The sequence below is a fragment of the Lissotriton vulgaris genome, chromosome 1_1, assembly GCF_964263255.1.
Source record: "Lissotriton vulgaris chromosome 1_1, aLisVul1.2, whole genome shotgun sequence".
In the NCBI taxonomy this organism is placed as follows: Eukaryota; Metazoa; Chordata; class Amphibia; order Caudata; family Salamandridae; genus Lissotriton; species Lissotriton vulgaris.
In genome coordinates this window covers 1,415,357,812-1,415,381,948 of record NC_141685.1, presented here as the reverse complement: position 1 = coordinate 1,415,381,948, position 24,137 = coordinate 1,415,357,812, and the positions used below count along the sequence as shown (strand labels likewise).

The following is a 24,137-nucleotide window of genomic DNA, read 5'->3' as shown; positions in this document are numbered from 1 at the left end:
CCGGCCCCACACACAATAGGCTATGCAACCTCTTCCCACCCTTTCTCTCACTGTGATGGACAGCTCACTCGAGGGACCTCGGCACCTATGGGCGTGGTGGCAAAGTTACAGACACACAGGGTTACTGGAGACAACTCTTCTGGGCCTTTACGCAGCTGTAGTGTAGGAAAAGAACAATACATTTACCCAACGAGGTAGCACTTACTGATAAGCCAGTAGAAAGTACTCCAGTTGAGTATAGTGCATTTGCCAAAAAAAACACGATTTTGCAGGGAAATCCGTGAATTCGCCAATTTTTTTGTGAATTGGCGAACTGGGAATTCGCAAAATTCGCCCATGCTTAGAAGCTGCTGGAAGTCAGACTGGAGAACACTTGTAAAAATGTTTTCCTGAACTATACCTTAGGGGTACAACACCAACACAGTTCTTTCCTAGCAGTAAAACAAAAACTTTGAATACTGGATATTAAATACTCCATACTCTTCCAGAGAGACTGTGTGTAGTGACCGAGGGCAAAACAAGGTTGTTTGACACACTACAAGATGCCTGGGATTGGCTTGAAGCATCTGGATGTTTTTCTGGTCCCTGGAATAGTGGCTGGAGAGCAGAACTGGGAGCTGCGAGGAATATACCTTAGTCTTACTGGTGGCGCAGATAGCAATGTCCTCCTAGTACAATAGCAGTGCAGAATTTGGAACAAATTATCAGGGAGTGCAGACGGGGAGTCTTCAGTAGCCTGCTCATTGGATACTAACTTGTCATTTCTGCTAACTTGTAATTTCTGCCAGATATCATGCCTTGGATGTTTGATGATAGGGGAAGGTTGGTCCTGGGAACAGCAGATATGATGCTTTGTACTCCTTTAGGCAGACAGGCTTGAAGGGAACTTGATGTTTGATTCCTCCTGCCCACATCTTTGAGGGTTGATTTTGTTAAACTTAGTTTGTATCTTGTTTTGGGCAGCCCTTTCTTAAGGTCCACCCTTTTGGTATTGACAATACGCCACTTTGGCACCAGTATTACATTGTTTGGTTTCTGCTGCATACACTCCTAGTGGACCTTCAACCCTGCTTTTACATGTAGTCAAATGTACACTCTCAGATTTCCATGTCCCATACCTAACCACACAGGCATAACATGACGCCTCAATGTATTATCACCTGGAATGTTCGTTGTATGTGTACTCCATTCCATCGCTATGCAGTATACTCATATCTCAAAAGACATCATTTCCAATTTGCTTTTCTGCAAGAGTCACACTTAACACACTTAGAAGCAAGCTAAATTAAACCGCAGATGAAGGGGCACATTTATGCCACAAATGTTTCCTCATACTCCCATGGTGTGTTAATCTGGATCCACCCAGGCACTCCTTTTATGGCGAAGAAGGTGGTGACGGATACTGCGGGTAGGTATACTTTCGGCAAAAGGAGGCTTGATAGCCATCACCTACTGTTCGGCAAAATCTATTCCCCTAACACTGACCAGGGTTCTTTCTTACGGTTATTGTCACAGGTACCATTTAAATGGTGTGATTTGTCATGGCTGGTGGGAGGAGATTTTAATAGCATTTTGGAAACAGGCATAGGCTACCTCTTTCCTCCCCTGCGATGCAGAGCCTCCACTAATCCCTTGACGCTAAAGGACTGGACATGCCAGTGGGGATTGGTAGACATATGGAGGTCCCACAACCTGATGGCACAAGTATACTTCTTTTACCCTCACTCACATGCATTACATGTTAGACTAGACAGAATTCTGTGCACACCCAAGCTACTCTCCACCATCACACATGTCGATTATCTGGGCCGCACCAATTCAGACCACAGCCTGCAATACATAACTGACATCTGGGACACTCAGCCTTCCCCTGTCCCACCATTGGGGCTTGCAGCCAGCCATGCTGGAAGACCCCCCTTTTTGCAAAACCTTAATACTGCTGTTACGGAGTATTTCAAACACAACACAGACATTGCCTTATTAGCTCAGATAATAATAATAATAATAATAATAATACAGAAATTTATTGAGCGCGAACAGCTACCTCTGGGGAGGTGTCCCGGCGCTAGCGAGTCCCACAACAAGAGTAAGTAGTCAGGAAGGGGGGCAGGATTATTGCGTAAAAAGCCAGGTTTTTAGGAGTTTCCTAAAGCTTGCTTCTGACGTGGCGGATTGGATGGCAGGAGGCAGGGTATTCCAAAGTTTCGCCGTGCCGGCCGAGAAGGATCTGCCTCCAAGTCTCGCTTTCCTTATGTGCGGTACAGTTAGCTTGAGTAGGGAGTTTGAGCGTAGCTCACGTTTTTGGTGGTAGCAGGGAAGTCGGAGTTTCAGATAATTTGGACATGTGCCTTTTAGCGCTCTGAAAGCCAGGGTTAGCACTTTGAACTTAATTCTGCTTGCCACTGGTAGCCAGTGCAGCTCGTGCAGATGCGGAGAGATATGCTGCCTAAAAGGGACCCGTTTTATTAATCTCGCAGCCGCATTCTGCACGATTTGTAAGCGTTGCACCGCATATTTAGGTAGACCAAGATAGAGGCCATTAGAGTAATCGAGTCGAGAGGTGATTGTTGCGTGAACAACCGTTTTCCGGCACTCGACTGGTAGCAAAGGCAGAAATTTCAGCAAATTTTTGAGTTTATGCAGGCAGCCCGTGGTGAGCTGTTGTATATGCGGCAAGAAAGACAACTTCTCATCCCATTTTACTCCTAGATTTTTTGCATGGGGGCTGGGAGATGGGGCAGGGCCCATTTCCGTTGGCCACCACAGATCCGGAGGGGGATGTTTGGGGTTACCAAAGAATAGCACCTCCGTTTTGCTCGCGTTCATTTTAAGTTTGTTTGTGTTCATCCACTTGGCCACGTCTTGCAGACAGCCCCTGATTTTGCTAAATGCTGCCTCGGACGTGTCTGTGTATGGGAAGACTAATTGCGTGTCGTCCGCGTAGGATATTGCCTTGACCCCCCATTTGGCAATCAAGGTGAAGAGTGGGGCCAAGTATACATTAAACAGCAGGGGGCTGAGTGCCGACCCTTGTGGGACGCCACACCAGAGATTTTTTGGTCCAGAAGAGAAGGGGCCCAAGGCCACTTTCTGGGAGTGATTAGTGAGGTAGGAGAGTAGCCAGTTGAGAGCTTTGTCTCCAATACCTATGTCCTTAAGTCGGGTCAGCAATCTGCTGTGATCTACAGTATCAAAAGCAGCTGATAGATCCAGGAGCACCAGCATAGCTGATGCCCCTGAATCTAAGGACCACCTGATAGACTCGGCAACCTCAATGAGGGCCGTCTCGGTGCTGAAGCCGGCCCTAAAGCCTGACTGAGTTTCATGTAGGGCGCCGCTGTCTTCAATAAATTTGTTAAGCTGCCGCTGGATTATTTTTTCAAGCATTTTGCCGGGGGCTGCAAGGAGAGAGATGGGTCGGAGATTGTTCAGATCATCTGGTGCGCCTTGGGGTTTTTTTTTCAGCGGGAGAAGTGTGGCCTGTTTCCAACAGTCCAGAAACGTGCCCGTAGCAATGGACGTGTTCCATATGTGTAGGAGGGGAACTGCAATTGCTTCCGACATTAGTTTCCACAGTTTAGGTGGGCAGGGATCGTCCGGGCCTCCCGATTTACATTTTTGTAATTCTTTTACTGCTTCAGAGAGGGTAATAGGCTGAAATTGATCTAAAGGGGTAATAAGGCACTCAGAGACTCTTAGCTCATCCATTAATGTCGGCTCAGGGTCCGTAAAAGTGTCATAGACTTTTAAAATTTTGGTATCAAAGAAGTCTGAAATGGATTCGCAGAGATTTACTGAAGGGATGATATCCGTCTCGATAGCTCTGGGCTTGAAGAAGGATTGAACAATCTTGAATACTTCTTTGCTTGATTGTTCCGCCTGTAGGATGGAGGCCTCAAAGAAGTTTTTCTTGGCTAGAATTGGGATGCACTGAAAGTGACACTGAGGAGCTTCTGTATGGATCTGGAATGCGACATGCGAAGGCAAGTGGAAGATGAAATGTTCAAGGTGGAGGGAACCCTACTGGTCCTTGTGATGCGCTCTGTCACTAAACATTCTTGTGAATCAAATCTCACTGATGCGAAGAGAATGCTTGCAGGTCTACTCAAACGACAGCAATGCCTGAATTATGGGCCACACTTGACCAGGGTGAATGCAACAGCTGATCATTCGGGCCCCTTTTCTGCATGGCAGATTCGCCAGGAGCAGCGGACGTGACCAATTTCTACACTGAGGTCTCTCAATGGTGAGATGCATTACACGCAACATGAAATTCATGAAGAACTGGTCCTCCATCATGCTTCGCTCTACAGGTCGATGTTGGCAGTGCTGGTGCTGGATATCAGCTCCTTCTTATCAGAAATCTCTTTCCCTATGCAGGCCCCAGACCAACACTTGGACCTTGACACCTCCAATAATTCTGCTGAGATCCGGGCTGTGATGTGCACACTTGCCAGTGGTATGGCACCGAGCCTGGATGGCTTCCCATCTGAGTTCTCTAAAGCATACGTGGGCCTTCTGGCCACGCATCTTTGGCGGGTATATGATAAAGTGCTCCCCTCCTCGCACCTCCCTGATTCTGTTTTTGAGGCCACACTTATCTCCTTACAGAAACCCGACAGAGAACCTACACATCTGGGCTCTTACTGCCTGCTGGCATTACTCAACACAGTTTACAAAATTCTGGCCGGGCTGTTGGCAGAGAGGCTGACCCCTCTAGCACCCTTTTGGTACCTGGCAATCAGAATTTGTTTGTCCCGGCACGTACTACCTCCTTGAAATCACACCGCCTCTTTCAGATATTGTGATACATCCTCATACTTGGCCACAGTCAGGGTATTTAGTACTAGATCTAGAGAAGGCATTCAACACTATTGAATCACCCTACCTGTTTGAGGTCCTTCTGTAGTATGACATCAGGCTCAGATATATCCGCTTGGGGAAACTTCTTTAGGACAGACCGATCTTGCGAGTCCGAACTGGAGATCTTATCTCAGAACCAAAAAAGTATGCAGAGGCACCAGACAGGGCTGCCCCCTTTCTCCCCTCTTTTTCTCCTTAGCCATAGAACTGTTGGGTCTAGCCATGTGAGCTTCTGCGGAGTTATGGGGAATCACAATGGGCAAGGATTTGAATGCAATATCATTATACGCTGATGCCTCGCTGCTGTATGTCAGTGACATCTGCTCTATATTCCAGGTGCCATACGTGACATCCTCAACTGTTTTGGATGGCTATCTGAATGTCAATTGAGAAAAGTCCTGTTTCTTTCCCTCCGTTCCCAGCCTGCCTGACCCGGCATTCATAATTAACGGTGCTCCTGTTACTTGGCAACCAACTATGTTCTGCTGCTTGGGTATACAAATCTATCATACTGACCAGGGTTGGTTAGATGGCAACCTTAAAAGGGCACTCACCTCACTAATGTCGCAGATGTTTTTTGGAAGACACTTGCTTTCTCAGTTTGGGGGAGAGTTGGTCTTACCAAAATGGTGATACTCCTGTGGCTTCTCTATTGTTTCACCAACCTACCATTGTATCTCTCTCTGCCCTATTTCCACTCCCTTGAATGTATGCTTCGCAATCTTATATAGAACAAATCTTGCTGTAGGGTGTCACTTTTGAAACTATATGTATCGTTGACCTAGGTGGGACTAGCGGTGCCTAACCTGGAGCATTACTACTTAGTGTCTGAAATAGAATGGGTGGCCCGCTGGTTGTCGGGGCTACACCTTTCGGACACAGGTGGGGACCTCCCTAATGGTTGGACAATCTTGTTTATTTGTTTCACCCCAGCTCTAAGACATCCCGGCCTCTCCCTCTACATATTGTTGTTTACACAGAACAATACACAACTTCTCGTGCTAGCCCTATGAACTCGGACATGCTCCTGATACTTTTAAATTTCTAAATGTATTCTTGTTTATTTTAAAATATTTCCGGGGTAATTACCTGCATACTTGTGCCAGCGTTCTTTTTGATCTGAGCGCTCTCCCCGGTCCACCGCAGCAAGCTCGTTCTGTTTGTGTGGAGGGAGGCACTCACTTCCTGGTGGAGCCGCGCAGAGCGGCCATTGTGGCAGGGTGGCGCTTTAGTGGTCGACCACTTTTAGAGTACTTATGGGTTCAGTCGGGCCGACGCGCTTGAGAACAATACACAACTTCTCGTGCTAGCCCTATGAACTCAGACATGCTCCTGATACTTTTAAATTTCTAAATGTATTCTTGTTTATTTTAAAATATTTCCGGTGTAATTACCTGCATACTTGTGCCAGCGTGGTTTTTGATCTGAGCGCTCTCCCCGGTCCACCGCAGCAATCTCGTGCTGTTTGTGTGGAGGGAGGCACTCACTTCCTGGTGGAGCCGCGCAGAGTGGCCATTGTGGGAGGGTGGCGCTCTAGTGGTCGACCACTTTTATGCGTTTATAAAACACCATGGCACCTACGCGCAGCGGACAAGCGCAACGGGCGTGCTGATGGCCCGCCGAAGGCGCGCCTAAGGCAAGCCCATCTGCACCCGCCCGCGCCAGTCTGGGACCTGGGGCCACGGACTATGCCCAAAAATACATCTATTCGCCGGGTAAGCTTCTTTCTCTTAGACCTCCACCCCACCTTTGCCCTTCCATTGCTCCTCACATACGTAGACGTACAGCAACCTATGGCATCTCTCAGGACACATCAGTCCACTTAAACGCTAAACTTTCTAATACTCCATTGGCGAGCGATCCTCAATTAAATCTACGGTGCTTGTACCTTAACACCAGATCTATGGTTAAGCACCAAACGGATATTTTCCTATTACTCACCACGGAAAAACCTGACATCCTTTTGGTTACAGAGACCTGGCTTTCCCAGGACTCATTACCGGACATTCCCGCAGCTCTTCCATCGGAGTACTATATCATAGCCGAGAATCGTCAGATGGGCAAAAGGGGCGGGGGGTAGCAGCCATTATTCGTAACGATTATAAATTTGCGCGGCTGCCTTCTCTGACCCTGAGTGACACTGAGAATATAATAATTAAACTTGACACAGCTGGTGGGGCCTTACTAATTGTCCTGCTCTATCGACCTCCTCAAACAATGACTACTTTCCCAATGTCTCTGGTAGAGCAGATTGCACACCTTGTGACTCAGTATCCAAAAATACTCCTGGCTGGCGATTTAAACTATTGGTTTGATAACACCACCAGTGATCCCCAGGCAATGGAACTTTCAGAACTATGTTCAGATATCAATCTGACTCAGCATATACATTCGGCTACTCATGCAAAAGGTCATATACTGGACCAAATTTGGTCCTCTAATATTTCCTTTTCATTACTTTCCAGTATGCCATGCATTTGGTCTGACCCTTTTTTTATCCAGTTTACATTAACTATTAGTGGGTGCACCAAATCACCACCTTTGGCGGGCGGAGAAACCAGGAAATGGAAAGCCATTAACACATCTGCCTTTATTGAAACTCTGGCATCTACGCTGCCAGTACTCAATAAGGAGGTAAACCTTATGGAGGAGAAGATCTCTCATTGGCTCCTAAAGGCTACCGACACACATGCACCTCTAGTGAAATTCACACGGGCACGCACTAGGGATGCTCATAAGTGGTTCACCTCGGACCTCAAGAATTTAAAACTTGAGGTACGCCAGAAGGAAAGAAAGTGGAGAGCAAATTATAAGCCTCAAGATAAGGAGGAGTATATTGCGGTTCGTAGAAACTACTTAAAGATCATTTTACAAAGTAAAACCAACTATTTTTCTGGGAAAATTTTAAACTCTCAAAATAAAACCAAAGACATCTTCAACATAGTTAATGATCTGTGTAATGGCGAAAGAACGGTGCTTCCCTTGACTTCCTCGCAGGAACTCTGTAATTCATTAAATGACTTCTTCATAGATAAAATTGTCACCATAAAAAGATTATTCAAAGTCTCCCCGGTGGGGATCCCATTGAAGACATCTACCATAATCCAGCTACTTCAGATCCTTTTCCATCCATTGATGAGAAGACTTTTCCAGAATTTCTTTCCCGTGTCAAATCTGGCTCTCCCTATGACGGCTGCCCCTCCCATATTTTAAAGGAGGTGTGTTAAGCTATCCCATCATGAATCCTTCCTCTTTTGAACAAATCACTTACACAGGGCAAGGTTCCTGACAAGTTTAAAAATGCCACTGTGATTCCACTACTGAAAAAAACAGGTGTAGACCCCCTAGATCCAGCCAACTACAGGCCTATTTCCCTTCTCCCTTTTTTTTCTAAACTCCTGGAGGCTCATGTATCCAGGTGTTTATCTAATTTTATTGAAAGTTCGGAATATCTAGAACCAAATCAAGCGGGATTTCGACCATCTCACTCAACAGAAACTGTTATCTTGGCTGTCCAGGATACATTAAGATCTAATGCAGATAAAGGCATCCATCAGGCCCTGGTGCTCCTTGATTTGTCGGCCGCGTTCGACACGGTTGACTATAACATTCTGATCAGGCGTGTCGAGCAGGCCAGCCTCAGGGGCCCACACTGAACTGGATTGCCTCTTTCATTACAAACCGTACTCAGTCAGTGAGATTGGGGTCTTTTACAGCCCCCAGGATGTCATCTACCTGTGGGGTCCCCCAAGGTTCCTCACTTTCCCCTTTATTATTTAATCTTCTTTATCTTTGTCCATTGATCCACTCTCTAAAAAACTATAAAATTACCCTATACAACTATGCTGATGATCTCCAGTTAATCATTCCCTTAAATACCCCGGACTCAGCCGCCGAATGCTCGGCTGTAATGTCACACATACAGAGATGGATGACTCTAAATCATCTCAAACTTAACCTTGATCTTGCCGGGGGAAAGTGAACTGAGCTGGGGTCGACATTTTTGGCTAACCGATATGGGAATTCCTCCCACAAAGACCCACTCGGTCAAAAGTTTAGGGATCACACTTAACGAGGATCTATCCCTTAAAGGCCAGGTAGGAATGGTGGTCTCTTCAAGTTTCGTTCAACTTAGAAAGATTAGGAAAATCGCCCACTTTTTAACACACTCTGCACTCATTCAAGTAGTAATTGCTCTTGTCCTCTCTCGTTTGGATTTTTCTAACAGTCTTTACTTTGGCCTTCCAACTGGCCTATTAAAACGCCTCCATGTGGTTCAAAACCAGGCGGCTGGGCTTATCTGGAAGCAACCCAAGTGGCAATCAATTAGGGCTGGGTTGGAAAAACTCCACTGTTTGCCAGTGGCCCAGCAAATTGCTTTCAAGGCAGGCTGCATCACTTTTAGGGCCCTCCATAATAATGGCCCTATATTTATTAGGAAGGCCATTACCAATTATAAACCCCAGCGCAACTTACGTTCCACACACTTAAGCCTTGCAAATGTCTCTTCATTTAAAAGGAAACGCCTGCATGGCAGCTGTTTTTACCATCTAGCTGCCTCCCTTTGGAACGTTCTCCCACTTTTTATCAGATAGAGCAATGACTTATTGGCATTCTGAAAGTCTTTAAAAACGTGGCTTTTTCAACAGGCTTACGCTTAGAACTGTGTTTAGTGTCTTGAACAAATAGCGCCAAGAAACCCAAGGGTGTACGTGGGCTCTAGAAATAGTTATTAACATAACATAACATACATTGCTGCTTATTTCTCACCAAACATATTATACCACATGCCCCAGCCATCCTGTTATTTGGTACCTCCAGGGGTAACAGGAAGATGCTACTGGCTGAGCTCCCAGCTGGGCATGCAGTAGGTTTGCACACATAGAGAGACCTCTATCGGTACACTCTTCACCTTCAAAACATTAATGCAGGAGGAAGGGTTGCCCCGGGACATTTCATTAGTCACGCCTCTTGGATTGGCACACTGCAGTGCCACTGGGGAGATGTTACACAAGAACTACAAACACACCTTACAATCCAATATCTACATATTATGGGCGAGTGGAGTCATCTCACCCGGTGGTTCGCAGACCGACTTTGCATGCAGACTGCAACAGCGTTGACCTCCTTGCAACACCACTGATAGGTTGATGTGGCTCGTCCATGGAATGGACTGGAACATGATTCTGGTGAACCTTATGCATGTCCCTCAAAATGCTGGAATCAGGTTAATATAGTTTTACATTGTACATAAGGCATATCTTACTCCTGAGCAGATTAATCATTGCTTTTATAGACTAGATGTGGTCTGCCACCGATGTAGCCATCTTGACACAGATATCTTTCATATTTTGTGGTCATGGCTTGGCTTGGTGAGGAAAACAACAATAGATTTAACCCAGATCTGTGACTGGGGGTGAATGTTTTGCCATTGTGCAACATTCCGTCCATCATCTTGTGTGTTTTGCTGGTCACCCTATGTGGGAAGGGTATGCCTAGACGTGGGTCCTATGCTCACTAAGCCACTGGAGTCAAGCTATCCTGGCTGAAGACAGATAGCCAGAAACCGGTCCTAGGATGCTTGATTCCGGTCCAGGGAAGACATGGCTTGGCAGTTCGGGCTGGACTGTTCCATGAGGCACAGGGTCAAGACTGATTTGCATATAGCCATGTCTGAACTGTGACTGGGGGTGAATGTTTTGCCATTGTGCAACATCCCGTCCGTCATCTTGTGTGTTTTGCTGTGCCCCAAGTTATGGCATTACTGAAAGGGAGTAACACATCTTTTATTTGACTGCAGTGACCAGCCCCTTACATGTACGTGGGCGGTATATTCCCAAGAGATAAGAAATACAGGGCCACTACACACTCTTTATACCTTGGCCTTATAGTAGCCAAGCTCCTCATCATGAGACGTTGGAAGTCTAGTGAACCACTATCATTACTAGCCTGGTCGCATTCCATCCTAAACAGGGCTATGCCTGATTTAATAATTAAAGTACAATTCACTTTCACTCTCAGTCTGTCCTTTTTATATTTGTACACTGAAATGTAATTATTTACACACCTGTTATCTCACAATGTAATAATCAACTCCTTGTAACATTTATCTTACACCCCATTTGTTTTAAGAATCCTCTTCATGAAGGGTGCTGTCTTCTGCATGCAGTGCAAAGACCTCCATTCTTGGGCAGAGGCTTATTTTAATTGACAATGAAGGGTCATTTCCTTAACATAGCTAAACAGTGAAAACATAGGCGATGCTTTCTTCCTACTGACTCTGCAATGGAGAGTTCTTAACTACAGCTTTTACTTAATTGTAAATCAGACAGCTGAACACTATCAAAATGCTGCATTTTGATTTGTTCCTAGCCAGTTGATATCTACCCAAGAGATTTATAGCTAGTAATAGAGACAATCCTCGTTGCTGTATCAACCCATCTATCACAGAACATTATTTCCTTAACAGTTGCAGCTGAAAATACTGGGTCTAATAAGTAACTATAGTGTTTCCTAAACTCACCAATGTGCCTGTATATAAAGAAATTATTTGTCATCTCTCACTAAAACATTCCTTTCCATGTGTTAGATCAGTCAGCCTTAGGGGATCTTCCCTCAAATAGATTTGCCCCTCCTTCTCCCTTTTGCTTTACTTCATTTTGTTAGCCTTAGGATTCTATGCACTTTACCAGTGAAAACCAGGGCTGAAGTTCTTGCGCTCCCTTCCCTAAAACATAGTTAGATTGGCTTACACCCAATTTGAATCTTTAATTTACTTATAGATGCCTTGGAGAGTGGTATAGCATATAAACAGGGCCTGTAAAATAAATTCTACCAGGGGGCTTGCAGCACCTATTGTGCCGCTCACTGAAGTATCACCTTAAAATTTGCCCCAGGTCTGCCATTGTAGCCTGATTGCAGTTTTAAACTGCCATGTTGACTTGGCAATAAATCCCCCTTGTGGAATTGATTCAACAGCACACACTATTCCATAATGATTGTGAATGTCAACATGCAATTAGAAATTAAGCCATTTGCAAGCGTTAGTGGAACTTACACATGCAAATGGCTTTGAGGTGTAGGTAGCGAAGGGAATCTGATTTTGTGTAAAGGAATGGGAGTGTAAAATATAAATGGGTTCACCTTGAGGTAAACATGCAAAGCATGAAAGAGTTTTAAGTACTTTTGCTAATTGGAGATGCTAAAATGTACATACAAATATGTGTTCTATGTTTATCCCCTTCCGTGCTCCCGTTGGCCAACGGCCGTCACGAGCATTAAGTCATAAGTCATAAGCCAGATGCTTTTGTAGAGCGCACAATTCACCGTTAGGTCTCAGGGCGCTGTGCAGTAAAGACTGCAGCTAGGTACTGATGTGGCAACGGTTATTTTGGGAAAAGCCAGGTTTTTTCTATACAACTGGTGGTTGGTAATTGACAAAAGATGAGGGGGAGTTGATTCCAGAGTTGAGGAGCTACATAGGAAAAAGACCAGCATCCATTTCGCGACGTCCTAGCCCGTGGCTGAGCTAGGAGAGATTTTGAGCTGGATCGTAATGATCTAGTGGGACGATACTAGACCATTCTGTCGCAGAGTGGGCGTTCCCTCACAGGAAATCACGTAAAACTGACGCAGTGAAATCTACAAGATTTCACTGAGTCAGTTTTACGACGCTGCTGCATCAAATCCTTATGCCTGCTTGAAGCAGGCGTAAGGAGTGAGGCACCATGTTGAGCATGGGCGGCCCCTGTGCATTGCAGGAGTTGCGTGGGCACTTGCGACACGACTTCATATATGCGCCGCCAATGCGCCTCAAGATGCGTCACACAACTGCCCCTCCTTGCACCATGGTGCGTCACATTGTAAATGCGACGCATCTGTGGTGGCGCAGGGGGCGTGGGTTACCTGACGCATCTGTTCTGGCGCTTCACTGCTGATTTGCTGAGATGCGCCAGAAGACGTACATATGCCCCTTAATATTTTAAACTGGCTTCTCTGGCGGATTGGCAGACAGTGCAATTGCTTAAGGCTAGGAATAGGAATAGTGGCTGACCTAGGGGGTAAGCCTAGCACCAGTCTCGCCGCAACATTCTGCAGCAATTGTAATTTAGAGAGTAAACACTCATTGATAGTAGCAAACAGAGCGTTTCCGTAGTCCAAGCGGCTTATAATTAAACCTTGCACCAGTGGCTTTCTGGTTTCAAGAGGTAGCCATTTAAAAATTTAACGCAATTTGTGCAACATCTCCTGCAGACACAGGATACTTGGTTAATATGGGTTTTCATGGAAATAGAACAATCAATCATGATTCCCAGGTCACGTACCACCTCCTTAGGTAGGTTGCAGGGTCCCAGTTCTTGGGGCCACCAGTCCTGTGACCAGACTTCATTAGCCTTACCAAACAGAATGATTTCCGTTTTGCTGTAGTTCAATTTGAGTTTGTTGTCACACATCCATTTGCTGATGTCAGTCATACACTTTTTAAATCTAGCACAGGTTCCAAGAAAATCAGAGTTACAGGTGATGAGTGTCATCCGCATACGACACTGTTGTGAAACTGTGGGATTATATTATATTTGCCAACAGAGTTAGGTAAAGATTGAACAACATGGGGCTGAGGATTGACCCCTGCGGGACTCCAACGGTGAGAGGTAGACTGCTAGATACGAGAGTGTCAACCTTAATAGAGGTGAGGCGATCTGCAAGATAATTTTCAAACCAGGATAGGGCCTTGCCTCTGACACCTATCTCACACAGCCAATGTTTCAGAATGCTGTGGGAGATGGTATCAAAGGCAGCCGACAAATCCAATAGAACAAGAATTGCGGAATTGCCTTTATCTAGTGTAAGTCTGATGTTATCCACGATCTCCATTACAGCTGTCTCAGTGACATGAGCGGCACAGAACCCCGACTGAGAGGGGTCCAGGAGCTCATGCATTTCAATGTAGGTAGTGAGACGCTTATTCACCAAATATTCCAGTACCTTCCCAAAGTAGGGCAGCAAAGAAATAGGTCGGTAGTTAGTGGGGATAGTAGGGTCACTGGAAGGCTTTTTTAGAATAGGTTTGACCTGAGCATGCTTCAAACTTCTAGGTATGAGGGCTAGCTCAAAGGAGGGATTAAAGTAGTTGGTAAGAGAGCTGGCCAGTAACGAAACTATCTCCATGCAATTACGGGGAGACAAAAGGTCAATAGAAGAGCCAGATTTAATTTTCCTAAGACCTTCCAGAACTTCAGAGGTGGTGGTGGGATCAAATTCTGTGACATACAGTGTATCTTAGGCTACAGTGGTGGTAGGATTAAGAGAAGGATCGTCACCATGTTGTGATGAGTCATGTCTGGTAGCTGAAAATGTGGAATAGATCAATTTAATTTTGTTATCAAAATAGGAAGACAGCAAGTTTTCCCATTCTAAAGTGGGGTTAAATACTGATTGTTCCACCTGGGGGGCAGTAAATTCCTTCAGTATTTTATAAAGCTCTCTACTAGAGTAGGCCGCTTTATTTATTCTTTGAGTGAGATAGTGTTTTCGCCAACCATATACTTTTTATATAATTAGAGTGTGCCAGTTTATAATTCCCACGGTTCTCCAATGTTTTGGTTTTTCTCCATAGGCATTCTGCAGATCTGCTAACCAGCATTTCTTTTCTTAGGGCATCAGTGAACCAGGGGGACGCAATGGTTTTTACATTAACACTGGTTTCGGGTATAATTTTGTCCAGCATATTCCAAATGAAGGTTTCTAGCTGGGTGAACATTAGTTCGACATTATTTGATTGTTCTGTGAGAGTTTTAAAATGAGTCCGAAAAGCCCCTGAAGTCATTTTACGCCGTGGTCGAACTAGAGCAGTTTTTTTTATGGTTTCTAGAACTCGTTGTGTTAGGCTTAAGAAAACTAAATTTTAAAAGAAAATGAGCAGTCCAGATCATGGGCAGCGGGGCTTCGTTGATTAAATTGGGCATACTGGTGAAAATCAGGTCCAGGGTGTGCCCGGCCTGGTGTGTTGGTCCTGTTACCCTTTGAGTTAAACCCAGAGTTTCCATGGTGGTAATCAGGGGGCTAGAATCAGGGTCTAGGGATAATTCTGCATGATGATTAAAATCTCCAAGCAAAATAAAGTTTTCTGTTGCCAACACATGTGAGGCTATTGTTTCTAAAAGATGGTTAACAAATTTGGACTTTATACCTGGGGGTCTGTACATCAAGGCTACTCTCCCAAAAGAAGTCTTGTTAAGCTTCATATTAATAATCAAAATTTCAAGCATAGGATTAGAAAAAGACTCTAGCGAGGTGATCTCAATGGGGGCTTTGGCTGCTACTGCAATGCCTCCTCCTCGCTTTCCTTCTCTGTCCTGCCTAATCAAGTGATATTCCTGAGGAAAGGCAATGGTTATATCTGGTGAAGCTTGACTGTGGAGCCACTTTTCAGTAAGGAAACAAATATCCGTGTTTTCACTCCCTAAAAGGCTCCATAGCTCGAGTTCGTGTTTTGGAATCAATCTGGTGTTAAGATAGAGAGCTAAGAGGAATTTGCCCTCCATTATGGTGTTAGAATTCGGTTTTTCCAGAGATTTAACTCTGTATACATTTTCCGAACAGATTTTAGTCGTGAGGGGGGGGGGGGTTGAAAGTTTTCTTGGAGATAGGGACAGTTCGGGTCGATCATCCTGTTTTGCTAAAGGGTTATAAGTGTTTAAGGAGATTAACTCCTGCCTGTTGTAGCGTATCATGCTTAAGAAACTCACTTACCCCAGGATATGTAGGGTTTAGACCAGGGGACCGGGCGGCGTCCAGGCGCGGACGGGCGCAGACAGGCTTGCCTTTAACGCCCTGCCGGCGCGCCTATGCACTGGGGAGGGAATTAAGTAGGGAGGAGGGCAGGGTCCGCACCGATGACGCTGCCCAATGTACCTCTACTTCCTGTCCCTCCGTACAACTGTCACAAGCTGTGAAGGACCAGGCACCCAGCAGGGAGAAGGTATTCACAGTGAGAAACAAGTGTTTCCTTTTTAAAGTGCACATTGCCAACACAATTTGTCAGGAGTTCAAAACAAAGTGATTAAAGGAGGTTTAAAATGAATGAAAAGTAGATCATCATAAAACTATTAAGACAGTCCCCACGGTAATTGCGGTTGCCTTTGAGCTTATAATCAAAATCCGAGCCCCCTGCCCTAGCGAAGCAGACCGGAGACTAACAGCAAGGAATGCTGTTCTTGCTGAGCGCATCCGCGCTGGGGAGGGAATTAAGCACGTGAAGCATTATCTAGCTAGTGGTGCGCAGGTCCGTTGGCCGACGAGCCCCGCCCACTCTTTCAAATCGTCGCACCGCAGGTACATTTTCGCCGCGGTTAAGTGGTTATAAAAGACGTTTAGCACACATTTGTAATTAATCGAATACGACAGTATGATGTGCTACGTACATTGTAAAACAGTTTGATTAAACGCCATAGCTAGCCATAATATTATATGATCCTAATGAACTTGACATTTAGTAATTTCGGACACCTGTTATAACGTAGCACAATAAATAGTCATGGGCTGATTAACGGATTCCCGGCGATGGGCAGGTAATGACTTTCCTGTTCTCATTACTAATGCGACAGCCACCCAGACAGTGGCTAGAACAAAACATAGGGCCCCATTAGTATGGCGGGCGGACTTTGTCTGCCCACCATACCCTTGGGAACCGGGACTGCCCGCTGAGGGTGTGGGAGTGCCGCACTCCCGATTAGCATGCGCCCGCCACACTGGCGGGCGCATAGAGCATCTGCAACATTGCGGCGGGCGGTGCAGAGAGCAGGTTGTGCATTTCAATGCACAATGTGACAGGCACCTCGAGGAAAGGCAGTACGCCCCATGTGCAGCCCCCACCCCCCATAGTCCCTGGGGGCCCGCAACGGGCCCCCCAAGCAGGCTCTGCATGCCTTTCCGTGGCGGCAAGACATGTTCAAGGCCACATTCTAATATGGCTGGCGATGTCTTTTCTGCAGGGATGGCAGGTGGATCGTCCCGCCAGGCCGGCAGTGACAACCGCCGGCCCATCGGAGGTGATCTGCCCGCCATCCTAATGGGGCCCATAGGGTGTAGTATGTGGCAAAATGAGCATCATAGTAAGGGGTAGCAAGAAAACAAAAGCTCAGTACGCCCCAGAGCTAAGCAGAGTCAGACCTTGTCAAAATTAATGTATTCAAACATGTTCTTATAAAATATTCAAACTATAATCAAATAAAATGAGCATGAGATGGTGTGAAGCACTAGTATCAGGCATGGTCACTATGCTTTTAGACTGATTGGTGTGTTATAAAGTACTAGAGTTGTAACTGTGAAAGATAATGCGGTATATGCCAAAATATGCACAGGGATCGCAGAGTCTAATCGCCTGAAAATTAACCACCTGATAAACTCTGCAGTGTCTCCCCGCATCCTGAAAGCAGTCGCTTTTCATGACAATAGGGGCCTTCTGCTCTCCGACACTCATGTCTGGGGCTTACAGTTCAAAGGAGGGGTGTTCCAGGCTGCAAGGGTTGCCCTAGGCGCTGTTGTAACACTCCTGGGGGCAGTGAGTGACGACGGGTTGGGGATTAATAAATTACCTAACCTTCTACGGCGACTTGGGGCTTTTCAATGTACTTACTGGTGCAATGTTTCAGTTTTTGTATCCCGCATATTATATATGCTGTTTCACTACAATTGTTCTCTCAGACTTCACTGGGCTGTGATGTGGCTTAGCATTTTTTAGTTTTTGTTTTGTTTTAACTGGAACTTAATCTAGTATGGGGGTTTCAGTCATAATAATTGGTAAATTCAGCAATGGAAGTACTTGATACAATAGAGCACAATAACACAATAGAATGACACAAAACAAAAGTGCAATAAAACCATACCAAGCCAGTCACAGCAATTCTCGCAGGGGGAAGGGGGTTATCAGACGGGTGTTACCTCATCCTGGTCCCACGCTGCCTCTGCACCTGAGCCGGGTCCGGAACAGGAACAGGCATGCTCCCTACCCTCCTGCAGCCAATCACAATGCTGCAATGGCAGTGTTGTGATTGGTGTGGAGTCCCGGACAGTGTCAGGCGTGGCACCTGTTGGTATGCCATTTTCTCTATGTATCCTGCATGCAGCCACTCACTTTAGGATGCCTCAAGAAAACGTAGAGTGCGCATGACTGCTTTAGTCGGCCCCAGTGCTGACCAAGAAGTCAGGGCACTCAGAGTGCTGTGAGCAACTCCTACCATACCCAACTCCTACCCGACCGCCCCACCCTCCCACCTCCAACCAGGCATATCCTCCTACCCGCCTCCAACCAGGCATACCTCTGCCTTCTGCTTTCTCACAGCGCGAGAAGCAGAAAATACAATTTTATTTTCTGCTTCCCGCACAGCGAGAAAGCAGTGGGGTGGCGCTTCTCTGCCCTAATGGAGGCGCCGCACCTGCTACCTCCATGAATGGATATATATTTTGTCAAAAATCTATTATGACATTTTCCATATGCTCCATTTTGTGACTGTCAAAACAGGAATTTACTACGGTGCATTTAAAAAAGAAATGCTCCCTTGCAGCCATTATTAGACAGCTCAAAGGTTTATGTCAACAATACGCTAACCTTAATTGCCTTACCAGGGACACAAGACAATATGTACAATATTTCACATGAATGTTACGTATGCCTTTCATGAGACTGGATGGGTACAAGCCCTTTCGACAATTTAGTGGCACCCACATTTTGTGTGATTTCTGTATCAATATTACCAAACTCACTCATGCTTGCCTAATTTAAAGGAAGACTGAGGTATAGGGTTAATTATGCTCCAGAGTTTAGAAGTGCTACCCTTGCCAGGAGTTTCTCAACCATCTTCTATACCAGTATTGTTTCTGACTCTTTCTTCCATCCATAGCTCATTTGTTCATGTGACAGCTGCAGAGATGTGGTTTTAATCTGTTGGTTGCTGGTTCAAATACCAAGGATAACTAGCATTTTAAATAAGCAGTAACATGGAGGTCTCAAGTATCCATGTATATTTGACAGCTCAGTGAATTAATGAATTGCTTGTTCACATCATTTTCTGATATATAGATCAGGCTTTCAAATTTAAGAAATACTCATTGGATGAATGAAATAGATATTATGGTATCAGGTAATGACAACATGTCATTAAAGCAGCAAAGGAAACATCATTATGAAATGCTTGCAAGTAAAGAGAATTGTGTTACTGGTGGCACATTTTTTCGCAAAATCCTTCCCCAGTAGCAAATATCAGACCACAGTGACAGTCTGCATCAAGACAATGCTGCAGGCCTCCTCTTCTCTCTTCTGACCAGCGGCAGCACACTCCAGCAGTGCATGCATGCTTCACATGTGCCCAAGCGGGTGCTGCACTTAAAAAAAGGGGGGTGGTATGCCTGTCCTGCGCATATGCATTCTGGACTCACTCTCACCTTGAGGCTGCTCTTCCATAAGCTGCAAGCAAACTATTTTACTACCTCCTACAACCACTGCAGTGTAATCAGACATGTCACTGTTGAAGGCTAGAGCCAGGAGGACTGTTGAATTGCTAGGTTATAAGCATGGGCCAAAGCAAATAATCAGTTAGGCAGTAATATGCACACGCCCGGGCCCATCCTTTTGGAGATCAAAGGGCCTGGAAGCTGTGGTTAAGAGCAAGAGGTCGACAGCACTGGGGGGAGGGGAGATCAGCCCAGCTGCTCTAATCTTCCTGAATGTCAGAGGGCCACTTCCTCAGAGTCTGTACGTTGCTCTATGGGCTCACCTCTCGCTACCTCCAATTCAGGATGTTTTACAGCACTGAAAGTTACTGTGACCAAGTGGGGGGAAGGGTTTGAGGAAGGGAACAGCTGGAAGGGAGACCTGTAAAACAAACAGATAAACATACAAACAATAACAAACAGTATAAATAATTCCCAGGTACCAGACTCTGCTACGCGGAGTCTTATTGTTAAAGAGTCTCTACTTTATCACAAGCCTGTGATGCAAGTTATAAAGAAAATACAATTCCAAGGAATGTGTTGAAATCACACCTTCCTAACAGTAAAGTTTTATAATATACAGAGCATATACTCATAATTATGACACAGTACACAAATGAGCACCTGTGCAAACTTGCCCAAGCGCTTGAAAAATCAACATTCCAAAAGTACCAACGAGCTAATCCGAAATGTCCACATACACTATGCCAAATGGACCCAGAGCAGTAGTCCCTATGTTCACCAACTCAATATGCAAAATGAGCTAGAGCTCTAAATCCTAATGCTGGACTTAATGCTCGACAACACAATCTTTTAATGAATTATAAAATGCACAATCATCAGTGTGAGTGTAATCATACAATAGTCAAAATGAACTCCAGAGCGCACTGTTGTATGCTTGCCAAAATGTAGTTTGCAAAATGAGCCCCAAAGCGCATGATAGTGTGCTGTCAAAACACTGAATGCAGCAAATGAGCTCCAAAGCACACCAAATCCCAATAAGGAAATGAAGTTACTCTGTTGCCTTCAAACAACAGAGGCTTACCTGCAGGCTCAAAGTAAATTGGAATGAACTCATGAGTCAGAAGAAGAGAGAGAGGCTGCATCCACACAAGATCCAGAATAGTGAGCCACGCCCAATGGGTGTGGCTCCTTTTAGAGGCAGAGTTTTAGACCAACTAGAGTATTGGTCCAGTCTCGCACTGTTCATATAGTGTTAACCACACCTTGTATTTTTATCAATGTAAACTCAAATTAATCAGATACTTTTCTTTGATTTATTTATCATTCTGTTTTGCAATCAAATTCATGTTATATATCACATGATATTTCAAAAACATTTGTCATTCAATGCATTACATATATTCTCTATGATGATCACATTTACTATAAATGAATCACAACCACATTTTCAGTCCTCAACACATCCTAATCACATGCCCATTGCATTTCGGCACCTTGAGTGCCTTCCTCAGGGGCTGCCTCTCCTTAATGTGTTGGGTCAACGTCTGCAATCGTTACTATGTTGGTGAATCTGCTTATGTGCTGTGATAATGCGTAGTTTCTTTAAACCTGTGATCGAACCTAGTTAAGTGTATCTCAAAAATGCTGCAGTTTCGCGTTGTATAATAGTGTCTCACACCCATAGGGAACCGCACCCAAAGTGACTGCTGTGTGCGCATTCTGGGATACGACCACACCCATATACAACCACACCCAAAGTGACTGCTGTGTGGGGATTCTGGGATATGTAGTCCCCTATAGTTACATCCAGCAGGGAAAAAGGAGAACATATAAAGGAAAATGAAAAAAGAAAGGAAGATTCAAAGAAAATATATTGCAGTGCTTAATGTACATTTACAGGACACCGTAGCCACCATTTAGCAACAGGAAAATGTAGTTTCCCACATCGTACCACAGTGAGGGTGGGCCCTAGAACGCGCACCATAGAGGTGAGGCTAACACTGAAACACAGGCGTGAAAAGGGCAGAGCGGGTTGCGCCCAAGGGCATGTCAGCCATGAAAGCAGAAACGTGCTGTTTGAGGGCTAAAGGTGGCAGACCTTCCTGTGCCTGGAGGTGTGACCATAACAGCCGCACTGTGCCCATTCCAGGTACCGTACCATACTTGTGTATCTGCCTTATTACACACAGCCAACTGTCATTGTATTTTGTGGTGGTTGTTGGCCGCAGTTTTAGTACTCATTACATACGTCATATTTGTACAACTACCCTGTACACCTTCTCGGACCGGGGTCATAAATCCTTATCATACATTATCGCAAATTGAGTATCACTCAGTGTCATTTGGACATCATAAATCACCGGGTATCATAAATCATTCTGCCGCAATCGGCCATTATTTTGTCACCATAAATCAGCAGCCATAAATCATGGTCACAAATCATTGGTATGTCATAAATCATTCTGTCACAAATCTGTCATCATTTTGTTTTCATAAATCATTCTGCAAGGGCATCATAAATAACGGCCATAAATCACTGGTTTGTCTTTTGCTCATTTGCATCTCTTAGGGTCGTAAATCACCCTGACAGCTTGTAGACTGTTCTTTGTTGTTTTCCACACCCTTTGCGTGTGGGTAGTAGCCTTTTCCCGGAGCCAGGCCCCAACTGGCCACCTTACTAGTCTCTCCTGTGCCCTGACATCTGGCGTGGGTGGGCTGCGAGTGCCGTCTCTGTATGCTACCCTGATTTTTATCAGGCGTACTTACTCCCAGCCGTGAGACATCCCAGAGTGAGTGGCCCTCCTTCTACGCACTGCCCTGTCGGTATGTTTCCATAACCAAGCCAATACACCTTCTGTTTCTGTCCCTTTTTGGTTGGATTAGCACTCTCTTCGCGCTTTTTTCACGTGGGGTTAGCTTCTCCCCGGAGGTAGGCCCCAGCTGGCTACCTTGTTAGACTCTTTTATGCCCTGCGGTCCGGCGGGGGCTGGGTTGCAAGTGCCAGCTCCGTTTGCTGCCCTGCCCATTTTGTTAGACCACTTCACTCAGCCGTGAGGCATCCCAGAGTGAGTGGCACCACTTCACTCAGCAATGAGGCATCCTCAAGTGAGTGGCTTTGCTCCCACACACCGCCCAGTGTGTCTCCATAGACAACCATTGTACCATTAGTTCCTTTCGTCCCTGTCAGCACTGCAATGCTGCTGTTGTAGGTGTGGGTGGGACTAGAAATTTGTACAGCACCGCTCCCCCACGATTATATCTCTCTCCCACTTCCTCTTTTCCCTTTGTTCTTGGAAGAGGGAAGGAGAGGGACTCGGGCACGTTTCGCCGCAAGGCATTTCCTGGTGACGCTAACCAGCGCACACCGAATCTGTTCCTTGTGGGCTCTGCCGCCGTTATGACACCAGCCCTTGAGGCCCCCTTCGGGGGCGGCCTTTGCTATATAGCCTGTCTGTCCATAGTGCTTTGAAAGTTGACCAAATTAACTATGCAATGAAAAATGTGTTATAAAATGCACCTATTATTTATCCAAAACTTTCTTTGGGTGAGAACTCCCCAAACCAACAAGTACAGGTGAGGCTCACTCGCTGCACTTACTAGCTAACCACAGTACTGGAGCTGGTCTGATATATTCTTTGTGTTTTCTGATTCACTTCTCTTGTATCTATTTTTGATGTTCTCTGTAAGAATGTCTATGGGTACATATGACTGGGCTTCCTGGTGGCCTTTAAAGACATCATTTACTATTTATTATGCTTGAAAGTTATTACAATTAAATATGTAATGAAAAATGTGTTATAAAATCTACAGGTTGGATCTTTCTTTCTCCCAAGTTTTCTTGAGGGGAGAAACCGCCGAACCCACCTAGCAGTGGTCAGGCTCGTCTCGCTGCTCCCTTGATACGCACTGTACAGGGGCTGCTCTGACAAAATTTGCCAGGGCTGCTCTGGATTCCTAATCTGACCCTGCCACCACCCCCATCACCCACTCATCTGTGCATCTAGAATTTTTCTGCAGGATACTTCTTTAGATTTTCTAGTGTTTTAATATTATTGTGTAAATCAAGGCTTCCGTTTTTATTTTGCAACAAAGCGTCTGCATCCTTGCCACCCTTCTTTAATTTAAACGCTAATTCGGCTCCGTGGTCATGAACTCAAAATATATTATTTGAACGAACTCTGTATGGGTTTGACTTGGACCAATTTACATTGGAGAATGGAGCCTAAATGCGAGGTGTAGCACTCAAAATGCAGTAATACTGCGTCCTGTGATATTGAAGTACATTTAAATAGCAATTCCTACTTAATAAATTACATTGATAACAAAGTAAAATTATTTTGATTGAAATAAATGGCTGTCTGCACTCAGATGATCCTTTTAATTAAGCACCGCCTTGTGGATTCCATTACAAATATATCTGAGTTTCAGAATTTGAATATTCCAACAAGATGTATTACCTGAGGGAAGATAAGGCTTGCTTATCTGATCTGGGAGAAAAAGCATGCAGCTTTCATGTGTATAAGCAAATGCGTTATTAGCAATAATATCCAACAAAGAAATTGAGTTGTAAAGTAATTGAATTCATTGCCAGTTATTGGTAATAAACATATCCTTCCCCATTTAAGTTCCATCCACTCCTGTTTCTTCAACTGGTATGTACTGAGTTATTGATTATATTTCTTAGTCACATGACCTATATGATACTTTTTTCCCGACATTCCTGTTGCTCGAAATCAGTAGAAAGTGAACTGCCGTCTTTATACATTTCAAATACTATTTCAAATGTACATTATGGATGACATCTAAGTGTATTTAATTGT

At 45.0% G+C, this 24,137-nt stretch overlaps 1 protein-coding gene across 1 annotated transcript in view; it reads left to right on the top strand.

Annotated features, from left to right (window-relative positions):
- The window catches only part of LOC147750621 (uncharacterized), a 920,203-nt gene that overhangs the window by 400,661 nt on the left and 495,405 nt on the right, over positions 1-24,137 (top strand). Inside the window, exon 18 of the mRNA XM_086929808.1 lies at positions 23,943-23,969. Within this exon, the coding sequence (XP_086785934.1) occupies positions 23,943-23,969 (27 nt within the window). The remainder of the gene's footprint in view (positions 1-23,942; positions 23,970-24,137) is intronic.